At 29.3% G+C, this 16906-nt stretch overlaps 2 protein-coding genes across 2 annotated transcripts; both read right to left on the minus strand.

The window, feature by feature from the left end:
• Positions 1-590: 590 nt before the first annotated feature.
• On the minus strand, positions 591-4094 carry LOC113863761 (caffeoylshikimate esterase-like). Its single transcript, XM_027497459.1, has 6 exons — positions 4062-4094; positions 2342-2488; positions 2118-2248; positions 1770-1912; positions 1536-1629; positions 591-1033 (listed from the first exon to the last, which is right to left on the minus strand). The coding sequence occupies exons 1-6, from the start codon at positions 4084-4086 to the stop codon at positions 662-664; spliced, it is 912 nt and encodes a 303-aa protein (XP_027353260.1). The 5' UTR covers positions 4087-4094; the 3' UTR covers positions 591-661.
• Positions 4095-9444: 5350 nt separating this feature from the next.
• LOC113863754 (uncharacterized protein C57A7.06) lies at positions 9445-15620 on the minus strand. The gene is made up of 11 exons (XM_027497442.1): positions 15240-15620; positions 14705-14867; positions 13602-14089; positions 12763-12984; positions 12296-12625; positions 11787-12140; positions 11619-11699; positions 11420-11497; positions 10961-11341; positions 10267-10398; positions 9445-9970 (listed from the first exon to the last, which is right to left on the minus strand). The coding sequence occupies exons 1-11, from the start codon at positions 15522-15524 to the stop codon at positions 9803-9805; spliced, it is 2682 nt and encodes an 893-aa protein (XP_027353243.1). The 5' UTR covers positions 15525-15620; the 3' UTR covers positions 9445-9802.
• Positions 15621-16906: the final 1286 nt, after the last annotated feature.

Here is a 16906-nt window from a genome sequence, read left to right on the forward strand (position 1 = left end):
ATAGTTCTTCTTTTTACTTATCAAGGTGATAAAACTTATTTTCAGATTTTTATAAATTAATATTCTAAAAAAGTTACATTTTAATAGAAAATTGGCCTCTTGTACCAAACGCAAAATCTTTTTTATTTCTATGTTCTTTTTAGATGTTAAAATGTTTTTTTATATAAAATACATCATTTTAACTCCTCACTATTTAATGCAGAAATTATTTCTATTTTTTTCTTTTATCAGTGAGCACTTCTTTTATAACAAATATTTATTTTTTTTCTAACAAGTAGCATTGATTTATTTTATTCATTTTGAATTTTTAAGATATTATACAAATTAATAAATAAACTTATTTGTATTTATTTCTATAATTTTTATAATAGAATATAATTGTTGAAAATAGAAACATACCTCATTATATTGTATTCCTTATTTTGTCACATGTCTCATAAATGTTTGTATTAAATTGAATTAATATTTGTATTTTTTTAGTTATCTAATTAATGAAAGTTCTTAATTTGATACTGAATTATCCTCAATCAATGCACATTTTGCTTTACTTTTGTAACAATTTGGTCCACCATTGACCAGACAACCATGGGAGAAAGATAGGCACACTAAAACATTATATATAGCTAGATGCTTACAATCCCTACCATAATAAAATTACAATCTAAATTGCTGAGTGGTAGAGCAAGCGACTTCCTTTCAACCCACAGAGATAGCTTTTTCGGTTTGTTTGTTGTTCAATCTTTGCTGGTGATGCAATTGGTGTCAATTTCCCAATGCCATAGTTATAAGTCTCAATTGGTTGTAAGGATGCATGAGCAGCATTATGGGTGTGCTTGTCTAGCCATGCTATAATGTCTGCAAAGACATTTTCTATGTTCTCATCAGGCTCCCCTGATGTTAAGCCATGCCACATTCCTGGGTACAACTTTATAGTCCTATCCTGGCTACTGGCTCGCTCATATAATGCCCTGCTTACTTCTGGGTCTGTCACTCTATCTGCTTCTCCATGCAATACAAAAAATGGTAGGGTCACCTGTTCAAATTAAACTCAATCAATGGATCCACCGTAAATGCATGTAATAAGACCCAATTTTAGTGAATTTATGGATAAGTTTTATATATATAAACAATATTTTAGTTTGAGTGAACTTATAAATTAGTGTTATAAAAAAATAAGTATAAAAAATAAATAAAATTTTTTTCATAAATAAAAAAAAAGTTATTTCTGACTTATAAAAAAATTTACTCATTTTTTATATTGATTTTTTTTCTCATAAGAATTTCTCTTAAAGTTTATCAAAGTTAATATAAAAAATAAATAATTTTTTATAAATTAAAAATAATTTATCTCTTGTTAAACAAAATTCTAAAAAAATTGTAGAAATTTGATTCACATTGTTACTTATTTTTGTCCGATTAAAAATATTTATTGAGAAGTTTATTCAAATTGAACTAATTATATTTAACAAGTGATAAATGGTAATATGATTATCAAGTTGATTCAATATAAAAAAAAAAAAAAAGACGCAAATAACCTTATATAAGTTTTCTTCAAGGTTCATGCTGATTCTCAGCATTTCTAATGCTGTTTTTAATCTGGGTTTGTCTTGGTATATCAACGTGTTTTTCCTTATCTGCAACCACCGTTCGAGGAAAAGGCGTGTTAGTTAACACTCTCTAAATCGGCAAGATATTAAGTCATTTATGTAAACCTCAATTATAGTACAAACTCAAAAAGAATTTGTAAGCATCGAGAAACAAGGTTAAACCTCACCCTTTCACGTTTGGCAGGGTCTTTGAAGGCTGAATTGATGACATCTTTTGTGGGAACTATCTTCCACTTTGGTATAATATCTTCTACTTTAGTCAACATGTTGATGACCACAGGGTGTGGTTTCACCTTCTCTGATATCTGGCTTATTGTTTCAACATTTGAATAAGCCGTGTTTCCATTTTATGTAGGAAAAATAACTACTGATCAATTGTTGGAGTTTATATAGTCAATCAAATTATTTTTATAACATTAATATGATTAGTATTCCTATACTTCAAAAAAATAAAAGGAAAACTTTTAAAATTTAGAGTATAATAATAAAAGATATTTATTAGTTTCATACCTTACACATGGGTGCAACAAGAACCGCACCGTCCCAGAATGAAGGGTTCTTTTTATGTAAAAGTAGGCTCACAGCCCCTCCCATTGACTCTCCATACAAGAACTTAGCCTTTCCCTTGTATTCTTGGAGCTCTAAAATACACAAATGAACCATGAAATTTAGCTAAATAGTGAAAGGTTTCAACAGAAAGTAATGCTACCATTGTCGAGAATTTAAATTCCTACCGCTAATTGACTTGAAAAAGTCATAACAATCGTTAACGATGTTATCAAACTTCTTTATGTAACAACGAGCACCTTCAGAGCGTCCATGTCCTTCATAATCGATACCATACACTGCATATTTGGCACATGCTAGCCGTACTCCACATTCTACACCAATCATGCAAGCAAAGCAATAAATTATACAATTGTTATAAACAAATTTAAATAGTATACCAATATTTTGTTTAAAATGGTAAATTGAAAATTTATACTTCTGATACGAGCAACATTTCTATTGGGGGGTTTTTAAAAATAGTAAATTTTCACTCTTGTCAAATCCATCTAAGAGGGGAGAGCAGAAAAAATGTTGTAGCATAATGTGATCACCCCAGACCACTACCATTGGCATGATATCTATGTCTCCCCATCCACTTGCCTAGCATGGTCCACTCAGATGAAATGCAAGAAACATTTTCAGTCCATCACTTTTTGTGGTGGAGAAAAATATAAGGACTATACTTTTTCAACATTTTCTTTAACTCAGTTTATGTTACTTGTTGAATCATATATGTATTTCATTAAATATTATAAAAAAAAATCATTATAATTTTTTTTTTGTTAATATACCTCTTTCATTTTTAAAATATTGATTAAAAAATATGTTGCCTCTTGTGTGGTGGCTCTATACTTCCCAAAAAAAAATTACTTAAAAATTTAGTTTTTTTTTTAATTTAAAACTAACAGAGCTACCTATTCTGTCATCGTAGAGCTATGAAGTCTTTGTTTAATCACGGTAGATCTATGTGGCATGCACCAATACCATCATCCTTTTTGGTTCAACTGTGTCCATTGCGTGGCTAATTAAACTATATATGGCATAATTATACATAAAATATTCGAAGGCGTACCAAACAAATTGCAATAAATCTCAATTTCAGAGGTTATCATTTTGGAAGAATGACAAAGGCAGCAAAATCAAACCGACGCTGATGACACGCAAAATTATTGGTGAACAAATTATTTTAGCTTTAAAAAAATAATCACTGGATGGGTGGTTGCAAGATTGGCATCTGATTGAATTATCTGCATTCTATTCTATTAGGTACATTTGATTTCCTATTATTAGAATAAGAAATTAGAAAAAATAACTGTACACTTTCTTTTAAAAAAATCACGTGAGATTTTAATATGGAGGTTCAACCACTAAGGAATAAATGTTCATGTCCTTGTAGCGATGTTCAACCACCTACGACAAAATATAACTTAAAACACAAACATATATATCACATTGGAATTTTAAGAGATTTTAGCCAATGTTAAATATCTACCCATAAGATAGTGTTACAAGTAAGACTCTTATTGATTCTACCTTTAGAGGCCACTAAAATCAATTTTCTAGAAAGTGAAAAAAAAAAATCAGCGTTATTTAACGTGTATTTTGACTTGTGCTTATAATTAAATGACCATTGATTTTAATCTAAACTCTTTCGTTCCCTTGAGAGAGAAACAAACATGTATTAAGGTTAATATTTGGTAATAGGTCAATTTGATCTTGAACACAGAATATTCTAATAAAACTTAAATCCTTATATCACAATTTAATTTGTCAACTCAATCACACACACGAGTATTTCACATAAAGTTTTATGCATGGAATTTTCATATCATTTTCTTTAAACAGGCAATAACATACATGTAAAAAATGGTTAAGGGAGCTTGGAAAAGCAAGATCATTTATTACCTCTCATGAAGCGACTGCATTCCATACCATAACCTGCAAGAAATAATTAATGAAGCCGAAGTAAAACCTCACCTACTAAGAGATAGACAAATAAGGAGAGAGATTGATAGAGAGAAACAGAAGTGAACCATGACAAAGGAAAACCAAGGCCTTGGGAGAACGCAAAGGTAACCAGTTGCAGGTGAAGAGTTTCACTCCTCTTGAGTTCCTCCTGTATTCCTGAAGTTACATACAATTAATACAATCTCAATATTAGTTGACGTAACCACAACAAAAAGAATAATCACCTCTTGATACTCAAACTCCAAATCCATCAAAGAGAAGCCAATAACCGTGCACCAAGTGATGATTGATCTGCAAAAGGCACTTCTTGCTTAATGATTATGAACTCTAATGCTCGTGAAAGTGATTGTAGTGATGAAAGCTGTTAATTTTACGAAAAGGAATAGAAGAAAATTTCTGGTTCCTTAAGAATAGCAAAAAAAGAGAGCGGTATAGGAGAGTGAGTGAGAGAATTAGAGAATAGAAAGATAAGAGTATAGACACGTCCTTTTGAAAACCAATGGGTAGTGTGTTTCTTATATATACATGAATTGTTTTTCTAAATTATATCCACTCAATAATTTTTCGTAATTTTCTATTATATCCAAGAGATGTATTATTTTTATAGTAAATTTTCATAATTTTTTTAATGATAGCACTCATCTTACATTTCACTCTCTATTATTTGTAAAAAAATAAATAAAAGATTTATGTACAAATGCAATTTCACTATAATTAATGAATATATAATTTTTTTAAACAATTAAACCTCTCAATTTTTTAATTTAAATTACATGTATATCTTTTCAAGGAGACAATTTTATTTGACTCAAATAAAATTAACTATTGACAATATTTTTTCAATTTTTTAACATAATAATATTTATTAAAATCAAATTTAAATTTATATATTAAGTTAAAATAACTCCATGCTAATTAATTTGTGTGCTTGGTGATACCTAATCAATAGTTTGCACATACATATCATAATACTTTATTTAATTAAAATGTTAGTGACACTGTGATCGTTCTTTAAAAATCTCATATATAAAAATAAACTAAATATAAAATAGCGCATTTAAAGATATTAAAGTCTAGCCCATTAATAGTATGTTTTATTTGGTAAAATATTTAACTTGCATATAAATGATTAATAATGTCACTGCTTTTTATTAATAATTAAATGATGTAGATTGATAAAAGAATTTAACTCTTTAGTTAAAAAATAGTTAAAAGCTTTAATTATTCTAATTCAAATTATCTATCAGTTAAAGTAACTTACACATTTAAAACTTTCTAATTTATTTTTATGTGCAAAATACTTAAAATAAATCAACGTTCTCACCGACAAAGAAAAATATGAAAGTGAAGTTAAGGTTTTTATTGTTTTACCAAAAAGATGGAGAGTAATGAGGTCAGGTGAGCGTTGAAATGAAGGAGCTCATTCCGTATCTGCAGAGAACTTCCCAAGTTTCAATCCCTTGTCTTCTCTCAAGTCCCAGTTTCAACTTTCAACATTAATTTGTGGATCTACTTACATACACGCACACCATCATTTAATATCTTCTTCTCATCTTTTTCCAGAGCAAAGCTATAATTCCCAGACATGTGTGAAACCAGATATGATATTTATAAAATTATATAACAATTTCTACAATAAAAAAATAAACACTTTTCTCTACTCTTTTTTTATCACACTAGTCATCCTATGCTGCATTTTTGTTGTATAAATACGATACCTCGTGTGAAAAACTCAAAAAGAAAACTATTGCATACATAATTTGTGTTAATATAATCATTATGCATAATTTGTAAATTATTTTCTGCAACTATTGTCCAATTATAATTATTAATGTGTGTGTAAGAATATGTACATAGATACATATAATGTATTGGGAACTAGTAAACTTTTAAAATTCGTAATCTGGATAATATAATCTAGCTAGACCAAGAGTGTGTAGATGCATGATAATGCTTTGTGTTGATTCGTGTGCCCAAGAAGAAGTGATGATATTGCTAAATTGTTTAAATCAAAATGTTAGTTGCATAATATTTATGGATTCAACGTGAGAAAGAATAATATGGGCATAGGATATCGATACATGCACCAATGCACGTTACCCATACTTTTTACATCTTTGGACGAATCATGAAAATCACTTGCAGAATGTCCAAAGACGATTTGAAGAAAAATATTTATATTTATATTTATATTTACATTGATCATTGTTTGAAAAAATGTCTATTTATGTATAGTACAAAAAACAGAAACATCAGCAACGATCGAGCTAAATTAATATCGGTATACGTCTTTAAACTTTTATATGTTATGTATTGTGTTGGGGACGTGTGATTCAACCAAATACTATATTAGTGAGTTTTTTGTAATAATATTATTAAATTAAAATAAATATAAAATTTAAATCAAGATTAAATTTTAAAAGATTAATACAATTTTTAAAAAAAAATTACTTCGAACCCATTTTATTGATAACCAAATGAAAATCTTATTTTGATAACCCATAAGCTCTGCTTTATATCACAAACCCAAAAAAAGGTACAGATCACCAAACACCCACCTACTAATCTTAGGCTATTCTTTTTCTATATGGGGTAGTTATGGCTAATTTCTTTGATTAATTGTGATTGTAAATTTATGAGCAGAGTCACGAAACATAATTACACAAGAGATTCCTTGAGGTTTTCAAAGTTGTGTGGTAGAACTTGATAAAAATTCCACAGAACTTGAATGTGGATGGATTCTCTTGTATTATGGGACAGGATTATATATGTTTAAATTTTATATTAATTTTTCAAATTTTATATATTAATAACAATAAAACCTTAACGATTAGCATAGAAGTGTAAGACCTTGTTGTATTTACATGTGTACTATTTTTTTTCCACCATGATCCTAATCCATTCAACCTACATAGAAATAATTATGATTATTTTATTTTGCAAATCCTGTTTGAATTAGTGTTAAAATGGCTGTAATTTATTTTAGACGTGAAAATGAACAACTGTAAATTTGTTTTTGCATAAAATGAAGTATGTTGAATGATATTAACAAGTATTCACTTTAAACCAAATTAGCACAGTATTAAGAAGATGGTCATAATTATTTGTTTCAACAATGGCTCCATTGCGTAATTATTCATTATTGTATCTGAAAAGAATAAAAGCTTCGATTCGATTTGTTGCTGTTGTTTGACTTTGCGTACTCAAGACATCAGAGAGCAGATTGTGATATCTAGATGCATTAGTTGGACACCAAAGGTTTAGTGTTTCGTTTCAAAAATATAATTAATTTGAGTTGCTTGCTACGGTATTAAAGTATATTTTATACTTTTGTTTTTAATTGATAATCATGATTATTGTAATATTTTAGAAGTTAAAAAATAATTATATTTTTTCAGATAAACTATTAAATTTATTATCTATTATAAATATTTAATATAAAATTAATAGTAATTATTATTTCACGCATAAAAAATATAAAATATCTTCAACCTACCATGTAAAGTACCTTCATTTGAAAGAACCGCTTATCAGGAATTCATCTTTAACTGAGTCTTTGACATCAATTCATATTCGATTGAGTACACTTTCCTACCATCAATGAAAATATAAGGGCCGATTAGTTTCTCAAATTTTTTATTTATTTTTAATTATAAATTTGTTTTTCTATCTTTCTTTAAAAATGACAGGAATAGATTAATTTATAGGTAAATTTAACGGTATTATAAAAAAATAGTGTTATATGCTTTTGTATATATAAAATAATTGTAATCGTTAATTTTAGTGATAAAGTTAATAGTATATTTAAAAACAACGTAAATATTTTTTAATATCTTAATATAATTTAAAAAGAGAATTTAATTTACCCATCAAATTTAAGAACACCGTGGGAAGCTCTACCATTATAACTCCCTCTCTCTTTCACTGTAATATGGTTCCTACAAAGGATGATATGTTTGGCTGTTTGAAATTCATAATAAAATTTATTTGATTTTATTACAAAATTTTATTATGATTTGTTTTTTTAAAATCTATCAAGTCTAATTTTAATTATTTCTACTTTTTTTTTAGCTTTTTCTTCTTACTCCTCTTTTCCCTTTGTTTTCCAACAGTGAGTTTTAGTGACCCATAGCATCCTTACTCGTTTCCACATTTCCACTGCTAAAGTTTTTCACGAAGTGTATCAATTATTTTCCCAAACTACAATTGATCAATGAATCTTTCTTCTGGAAAAGAAAAAAGAAAATCATCAATTTGAATTTTGACAATGCAAGTGAAGAAAGACACAGCAACAGCAGAAAAATATTACGAAAGAGGAATTAACAATTTTTACTAGCAAACTGAAACAAAAAGAAGAGAGTTAAAGCAATTTATATTATACTTAAGGATTGCTATATATTTATAGTAAGAACATAACAATACTAATGAATTAATAATTGTTTCTATTTTTTATACGTGCAGCACAATGATGAAATATTGTGTGCACATGTGAGAACCGAAAGAAGAAGAAGAAATAAGTTGTAAAGATATAAATGATTGATAAGAATATGAGAAAAAAAAAAGAAAAAAGAAAAAAAAGTCGTCAAGAGAAATTTTATTTAACAATTAATAAAATATCACATATTGTTGATTTATATAAATTACCAAATAAAGGTATAAAAAATTTAAATAAAAAAACTAAATAAAACATCTAAATTATAAGAAAAGTATTTCATATTTTTATTTAATTACTATAATATATATATATATATATATATAGTTACAAATTGTATAAATTAATTATATATTATATAGTTTTTTTTATTAGTTGTTGAATGAAATTTAGAAAAAAATTTAATTGGAACAATCAAAATATTAAAAAAAAACAATTAAAATTAGAAGATCAAGATCCCATACAAGCTTAAAAATTAAAAGTGAAATTAAATCTAAAAAATTATTTTCGAAATAAAGGAAACGTAGGGTCTTTGCTCAACTTTAGGAAAAACCAGTGCAGCTATCCCTTTAAAATTTAACATCAAAATATCCTTTCCAATTTTATGTTAATTATAATAAATACGTTAACCAGTGAATCAAGAAACAATGAAAAATAGAAGTCAATGCATTCATATAACGAAGTTCAGAAACACGTTAAAGTATATTTTCAGAAGACAAGGAATAGTTCAATAAAAGTTCCTTTAGATCAAAGAGATTTATTATACTTAAATATTTTTATTAATCTTCCTACTATTTTTTATGCAGTATGCATTATAACTTTTATAATATTTTTATTTAATAATTAAAATTATAAGTATAAAAGCTAAAAATAAAATAAAAGAAGAGACAGAACGAATGACGGGAGTAGAAATGTCACATAAATAACAGGTTCTTTGCCACACTACTCCTGAGCATATATCAATTGGAAAAAAAATAATAAATTGAAGCTAGACGTGAAAATAATATAATCAACAACAATTCTACGATACAATGAAAATACAGATAAGCCTCTGTCCTATATTCTATTTCTTCTTTCTTTTCCTTAACCAAAATTGTTTTTCTTTCTTGTATACCCCGTGCTTTCGAGCTAAGTATACTCTGCACCTTTTTTTCTTTTAACTTAGCCTTTTTCTTGTAACCTCGCAAAGTGACTGAAAACTGCGAATATTTTCTAGAACTGAATCGGCACCAAAACTTCCTGCCCGTTAACTTTTTCCTCCCACCTTTGTCTTTTTCATGGGTTTGCCACCATTGCCTTTATTTTTATTTTTCTTAGATTTCTGCTTATCTCCGCTCTGTTGCTCTAGTCTTTCATGAGGATTCACTTCTTCAAACTCTACTGGTTTTATAATAACACCTGGTTTCTTCACCACCTGCACAAAGAAGAGTACAATTACAAAAGAGCTAGAGAAAATAGCCATGCAACTTAACCGCAATTTATCTAAATAGTTTCACTTGGTAAAAAGTCAAGAACCCGCTAAAACCCACAAACAAAGCCTAATAAATTAAGGTTTTCCCTTCACTAATAGGGAGCAGGACGGTCTATAAATACTATTTTTTATTAATTTTAAATTTTAAATAAAGGCTATAGCAGGTCAGCATTATATTATAACACAAGGAAAATTCCAAGGATAATCAGTTTGCTAATGAACTGTTCCGAAACACTTACTTCAGGCCGGTTAAGAGGACCAATAGCAGTTGCCGGATTAAATTCAGGTCCTATGGGCACACGCATGCTCTGTTCAAAGACCTCTTTGGAAGTAAAAGGGAATGGTATCGCTTTAGTATGTAGTTTCTCAGCCTGCCATATTCAAGAGGAAGTACAAAATTAAAACCACCTCAAGTTACTTGATAGAAAAAACAACACACACAAAATAAGAAGTAGTCAGCAGATAATTAGAAGCATATAGCAGTTGGAAACATGACTCAAGCCACTATATTACAAAACTGAAATTAGAGCATGAAGGTCTTCCAGAAAAAGTAATTAAAGCAAGTAGACAACACCAAAGAATAGTAAATGAGAGCGAGTCCATGTATTAGAGACAATAGGAGGTAGGAGTATTAAAAATTGTAGCATTATATTATCAATGTGTTAGATCTTGTGATTTTTAATATACCTACTGTGTGTAGGTTCTTATTGTATGTCTAAGGGCACGCGTTAGACAAATCGTTACTAATATTACTACAAGTACAAATCTTCATGACGTCAACTACCATTGCAAACACCAAAATTAAAAATATGCCAATCCAGAATAGATCCTCAAATTTCTTATAAGAAATGAATTATTGCATGCATGGAATCAAGTCGACATCTATAATCTAACAGGAATAAGAAAAGTCCTATCTTATTTAATGACACTAACCTTCTTATCTATCTTCTCAGATATAATCACATTTTTTAGCTGAGCATCCTTCCTCTTTTTGAGGGCTTCTGCCCTTTTTTCCTGGGCATCTTCATGTTTTTTCAGTATCCAAGATGGTAAGCCTTTCTTCTGCTGTATATGTGTCCATTGGCCCCACCCAGGAAGTGATAGAGGCTTTTCTGGCGCAGGATTTTCTTCGTTGAGGATCTCCTGCTTGTCCTTTTCAAAATCATCTTCAACGTCATCACCCGCAAAAGCTTGCCGTATGAGCTCCTCTTGAGAAGGAAGTTCATAAGGCACTTTAGATACAGAAGACAGAATTCCATCTACCATTTGTCCACTATCCGTATCACTGTCCTCTCCAAATTCCTTATTAGTATCCTAGGGCATAAATGGACAAAATATAAGGATAAACCAACAGTGCACATTATTTTCTTAACAAACAGAATGGGTTCATACTTTTATATCTTGCCTAACAGGCCCTACAAGCTTTGAAGACTTTTTGATATTTGTGCCTTCTTCATTTTTGTTTTTTGCCTGCTCATCATCACAAATACATTAGTCCAACATAACACCCATTTCATATATGGAAAACATTTTTTTTTTAGAAAAGAAAGAGATTAAAAATATTCAAACAAAACATTAGAAGCATTAGAACCTTTTTCCATGTATCTGATGCAAATATCGAAACTTCATATGTCGTTTTTGGCCCAGGATTTTTAATAATATCATCAAAATTCTGTGAACAAAAAATGCATAAAATGTACCAAATTTAATGAGCAAGACATAAACTATAGAAAATGTTCAAAAATAAGAATCTCGTCACCTTAAAAACAGATTCCTGGTGAACATCAATGTCTTCTTGAATTAAGAACGAATCATTTTTTACATCCTTATGCAAAAGGTCACCTCCCCCATTCTCTATGTTGCCACTTTCGCTGATCCCTAAGCCATCTTCACTATCGCTGCCACCATAAAACTTATCTGATTTCACCCTATTTTCGGTATCAGATACCGGGGCTTTAGCTGTTCCAAATACTCTTCTTCCACTTGTAGAAGCAGCTTTTGAATCTCCTGAGCCACCAGAATTCTCCACCTTCTTCAAAGAATCTTCATATTCTTGAAGAGCAAGGTTGGCTTCTTCAACAGCTGCCTCTTTTCTTTTCTCCAATCCACGCCTCTACAACAGAAAAATTCAAGGGCAGCCCACAAACCAATAAGAAAAACTTCCTAACTAACAAATCTCAATCCCTAAATTGGATACTAGAGATTATATTAAAACAAAATGAACATAAGCCAAAGGTAAAGAAAGAAGAGAAAAGGAATGGATATTACCATAAAAGGTAAAGAAAGCAATCCTGACTTAGGAACCTCATCCTCTTCCTCTAACACTTTCATTGTTTTATCTTTTGCTTTTGCCAAAAGCTTGTACGCCCTATCTTGATCAGAACCAGTAGAGTTCTCATCTCCATCATCCTCATCACTAGTATCATCACTGCTACTGCTGCTACCCTTCATAGAGTGCATTTTTCTAGTCAATTCAGCATGCCTTTGAAGTTGTTCAGCTATGGCAGCACGTGTTCCTTCATCTTGACTATTTAAACCACGCTGTAAAATACGCTTAGCCCACCGATTCTGGTTTTTGTGTTTCAGAGTCATGCGTTCCTGCACCAAATTAGAAAGAGAGAAAAATATTAATAGAAATAATTTTCCTGTTTTAATCAACAAGATACTAGATATGTCAGTAAACATTGCTAAGTAAAATGTCCCCTGCTCTTATTTCTTGAGGTATGATGATATACCTCTGCCCTTAGACGCTCCTGTTTCATGGCATATTCTTCAGCAGCTTCAGGATCCATTTGAATCCGAGAAGCTTCTTCCTTTGATCTATCTTTCTTCAATAAACGATGAAAGGTTCTGGACTTGATCTTTTTAATATGCTTTGCCTTCAATTCATGACGAAAAAGAAGGCTCCGCATTTTAGCAATCCGATTTTGCCTATCTTTCTCATCTTCAATAGAGACCTGTCAAGCATAATAAACTACATAAAGCAATTGAAAAGCAGCCTTACATCAATAGTTCCATTCATATGCATAAAAAAAAATGGGCTAAAAAGGATGCTCAGTAAACAAAAATGAAGGCAGTAAGGCACATATGGAACGTTGTATGGCACTTAAACTGAAACTGGGATAAATTAAAGGCATTACTCCAACTGTGTGATTTATGTTTTGTCTACCTCCATATAGTTGCCAGAATCATAAGCAATGATACTTCAGCTTATGTAATGAGTAAAGAATTGAAATTCTATTCATCCATGTTATTAGATTTTTCCACACGGAAAAATAAGAGGGTGGAAGTGGAAGAAAAGGTATATTGAAAATCCAATCACCAACCCCCCCCCCTTCCAAAAAAAAAAAAAAAACATCAAAAAAGAAAAAACAGTTCGCACTAGAATTCACAACAATATCCAAGCACTTTAATTTAACAAAAAAAAAATGTTTGATTGCTTGAAACTAAATAACTTCCAACAATGACAAACCTCAATTGATTCAACTTTACCAATAACCAATCAAGACATTTGTATCATACATCAAAATAGCATGGGAATAAGAAAAAGACAACTTGATCAGTGCAGTCATACCTTGTTCATTTCAAGAAGCCTAGAACCATCCTTTTTATGAGCTTCCATAACTTTGTCATCATGAACCAGTGCAGCTATTTTCCTCTCAAATTCAGTTCTAGGTTCAAATTCAGAAGCTATTGCTCCTACAGTTGAAAACTTCAAATCTACATGTTCATCAAAGAAAAGAGTTGGTGCCTCTCTATTTCTCTGAATAATGTGCTGCCACTTTGTGACATCTTTTTTTGATATTTCATATGCTGCCTTCCTCTCTACCTTCACCTGAGCAGTTTTTGAAAGTGGTGCATGAATAGTTCTAGTATTTTTTTCAATTTGTTGCATTCTCTTCCTAAGTTTTCCATAACCAGGATTTTCACGAAGAGGATTCAGAAGGTCCTCAATGCTAATACGTCCATCACCATCCACAACATCACGGCTAGGATTATATTCAGACTCCGGATACAGCTCTGGTATAACAGTGTCATTCATCCTCCTCTTTTTCTTATTCTCTGCATCATATTTAAAATTTACAAGTATATCATATCATAGTCAGGAAAACACAATAGACATGGCAACAATAGCAGGATTCTCTCTCAGAACCATTCATATAAAAAAATTGCTTTTGCATTCTTCCACACATCTCCCAAAAGCCAAAATCAAAGCAGTATGTCACCTTAAATAACTTTTTGACAATTTCAATTTAAATTTTACATAGATCGTTCTCTTGAAATATATTATAGACCAATTCTACAAAATTTCATATAATTTCAAAACTAATTTATATTTCATGGCATCACTTTATTTTAACACATAATTATTATTTAAAAAATAAATAACTTTCTACAGATAGATTACATATCTATTAATGTTGAAATTATCAAAAATTGGGTATACATGATTCTCAAAATAATATCATATGATTCGATGGTTGGATCAATAAATTTTTAATATTGTAACATGTTAATAAATGTGTGATGTTAAAAACTACAATGCAAAGTTAAAAACATCATATGCATCTCCAATAATTATTTATGTTTTCCAATCAATAGAGAAGAAAATTGATCACGTGACTCTAAGTTCTAACATAAATAATGGATAACATAAAAGTTTGACAATTTTCATACCTTCAAAAGCCTCACTTGGCATACCGGTAATTCCTTGCAGCATCCTTGCATGCCTTCCATCATCCTCCTCTCCAGAATCGTCACTCAGGGCATTTTCATTACCCTTTGTCCCAATGTAATCATCATCATCCTCATTTTCATCATCAGATTGCACATTCTCATCCTAAAATACAAAATAAAACATTAATGACAATTAACCAGCATAGATATAGTGGATTAGTTAAAATATAAATTTAACCATCAATGAAACAATCCATTCTGAGGGTAATATTCCAAAAGTATCTGAATATATGGAACTTAGAGAGCACGTAAGACTTTCTTTGATATGGTATTTCTTCTCTTTTTTTTTTCCTAGTTAAGATCACTTTCACACCAAAAAGCTCCTAATATACGAAAGCATCAATGATAGTGAAAATCATCTGCAGAGCCAAATCCCTTTATCCCCTCTCTCAATCCCTTCTTCCATAGTTTAGGAAACACTTAAAGTTCCAGTGAAAAGTTTATATTAATAGAAAAAAACAGAAAAAAAAAAAACCTCGAATTCCTGAGAAAGTTTGTCGTCGTTGACAGAAGCAGGGTCGTAACGCTTGTTTTTGGTGGACTCCTCCTCGGCTCGTTCTTCCTCGTATTCGTAAATGTCATTGTCGTCATCGGAATCAATGGTATTGAACGAAGTGGTGGGATTTAAACGGTCAAGCTCTTTTCGCAGAGAAGAAGGCAAATGAGGACCTCTCTTCTTGTATTGAGTGTTGGAGTTCCTCTTCGACTTGTGTCTTCGCCGGTTTCCTTCCTCCCTCTCTTTGCGCTTCTTTTCCGCCATAGCTGTGGTTTTCTGAACGGCGTCTACGGTGTTTGCATCCAAAGAGAAGATACAACCTATTATAACCCTACTTCAACTTCTATTTAATTTCAATAGATAAATTAATTTTTTAAATCAAAACTGTTATAACTACAAATATATATATATTTTTTAAATAATACTACTAATTTAACAGTTTTTTTATTTATTATGTGTTTTAATTTAATAAAAAATTAATAAAATCAACGTTATAAATGGTTATTATTTATTTGTTTGTTGTTATTATTTTATCTTTCAAAATATATAATACGATTATTTTATTTTTATATTAATTAAAAATGTTATTAATTTAATTTGTAAAAAAATATTATTTATTACGTAAAAAATTAACCACAAAACAAAATATTCATTATTAACGATGTAATTACGATGGAATCAGAAAGTTGAAAATTAATATCTTTACAGATTTAACATTTGATGTTAAAATCTAAATTAACACACAGTGTAAATATCTATAGATAATAAATTTAATCAAAATTCATTAACAGTATAAAAAATTTACATTATCGTCTCATTATATTTGTTATTGTAATTAAATTTTGTAATTTTTTTAAAAAGTCGTTCCATTAAGTATTGTGTGGATATCGAAATTAAAATCATAAAAAAGTTAAATTTTTAAAAAACTTAGACATTAATAACAGTTGTTTATTCAAAGTTTATGTTAACACAAAATGCAAAACTCTCTGTAATATGTTTTTATTTAAATTTTTTATAGTATGTGATATTTATATTACTCGAATTTAACATGTTTTATGTAAAACAAAATATGGAAAAATTTACGATTTTGTATGATTATAAAATTAATTTAGTATAATACATTCATAAAAATTAATTAAATATAAAATGAAGTTTTATGTATCATATTAAATATGAATTAAATTTTAAACTTCTACTTAAGATTATGTTCGTTAAAATTGATCCAAGTTTAAAGCCCCGAAGATAGGTTTTTGAGTTCTGAAATTTCATACATAGTTTGTTTATAAAGTGAAAATTTTACCCTTTAATTTTTATGAAAATGTATTATTATATATTTTAAAGTAAATTAATAATAAATATATTTTATTTTATAAACAAAATCACTTTAAAAATCTTTATCCTACCTACTTGTCGTCTGACTTAGCATCAAATTCAAAATCATATTTTTATTACAATGCGAGTTTAACAAATTAAACATATAAATAATTTGAATTTGAATATTTGCTTTTAAAAATAAAAATACACCGTTTCTCGATTTACGTTGAATCACATTTACGTTTAAATATATAAAAAAGCTCTACAAAATAATTCAAATTGAATTATATAACATGTCTCAAATTATAGATAAATATAAAATTAACGACAGA

This window comes from Abrus precatorius, unplaced genomic scaffold (genome assembly GCF_003935025.1).
Source record: "Abrus precatorius isolate BTA unplaced genomic scaffold, Abrus_2018 Scaffold3, whole genome shotgun sequence".
In the NCBI taxonomy this organism is placed as follows: Eukaryota; Viridiplantae; Streptophyta; class Magnoliopsida; order Fabales; family Fabaceae; genus Abrus; species Abrus precatorius.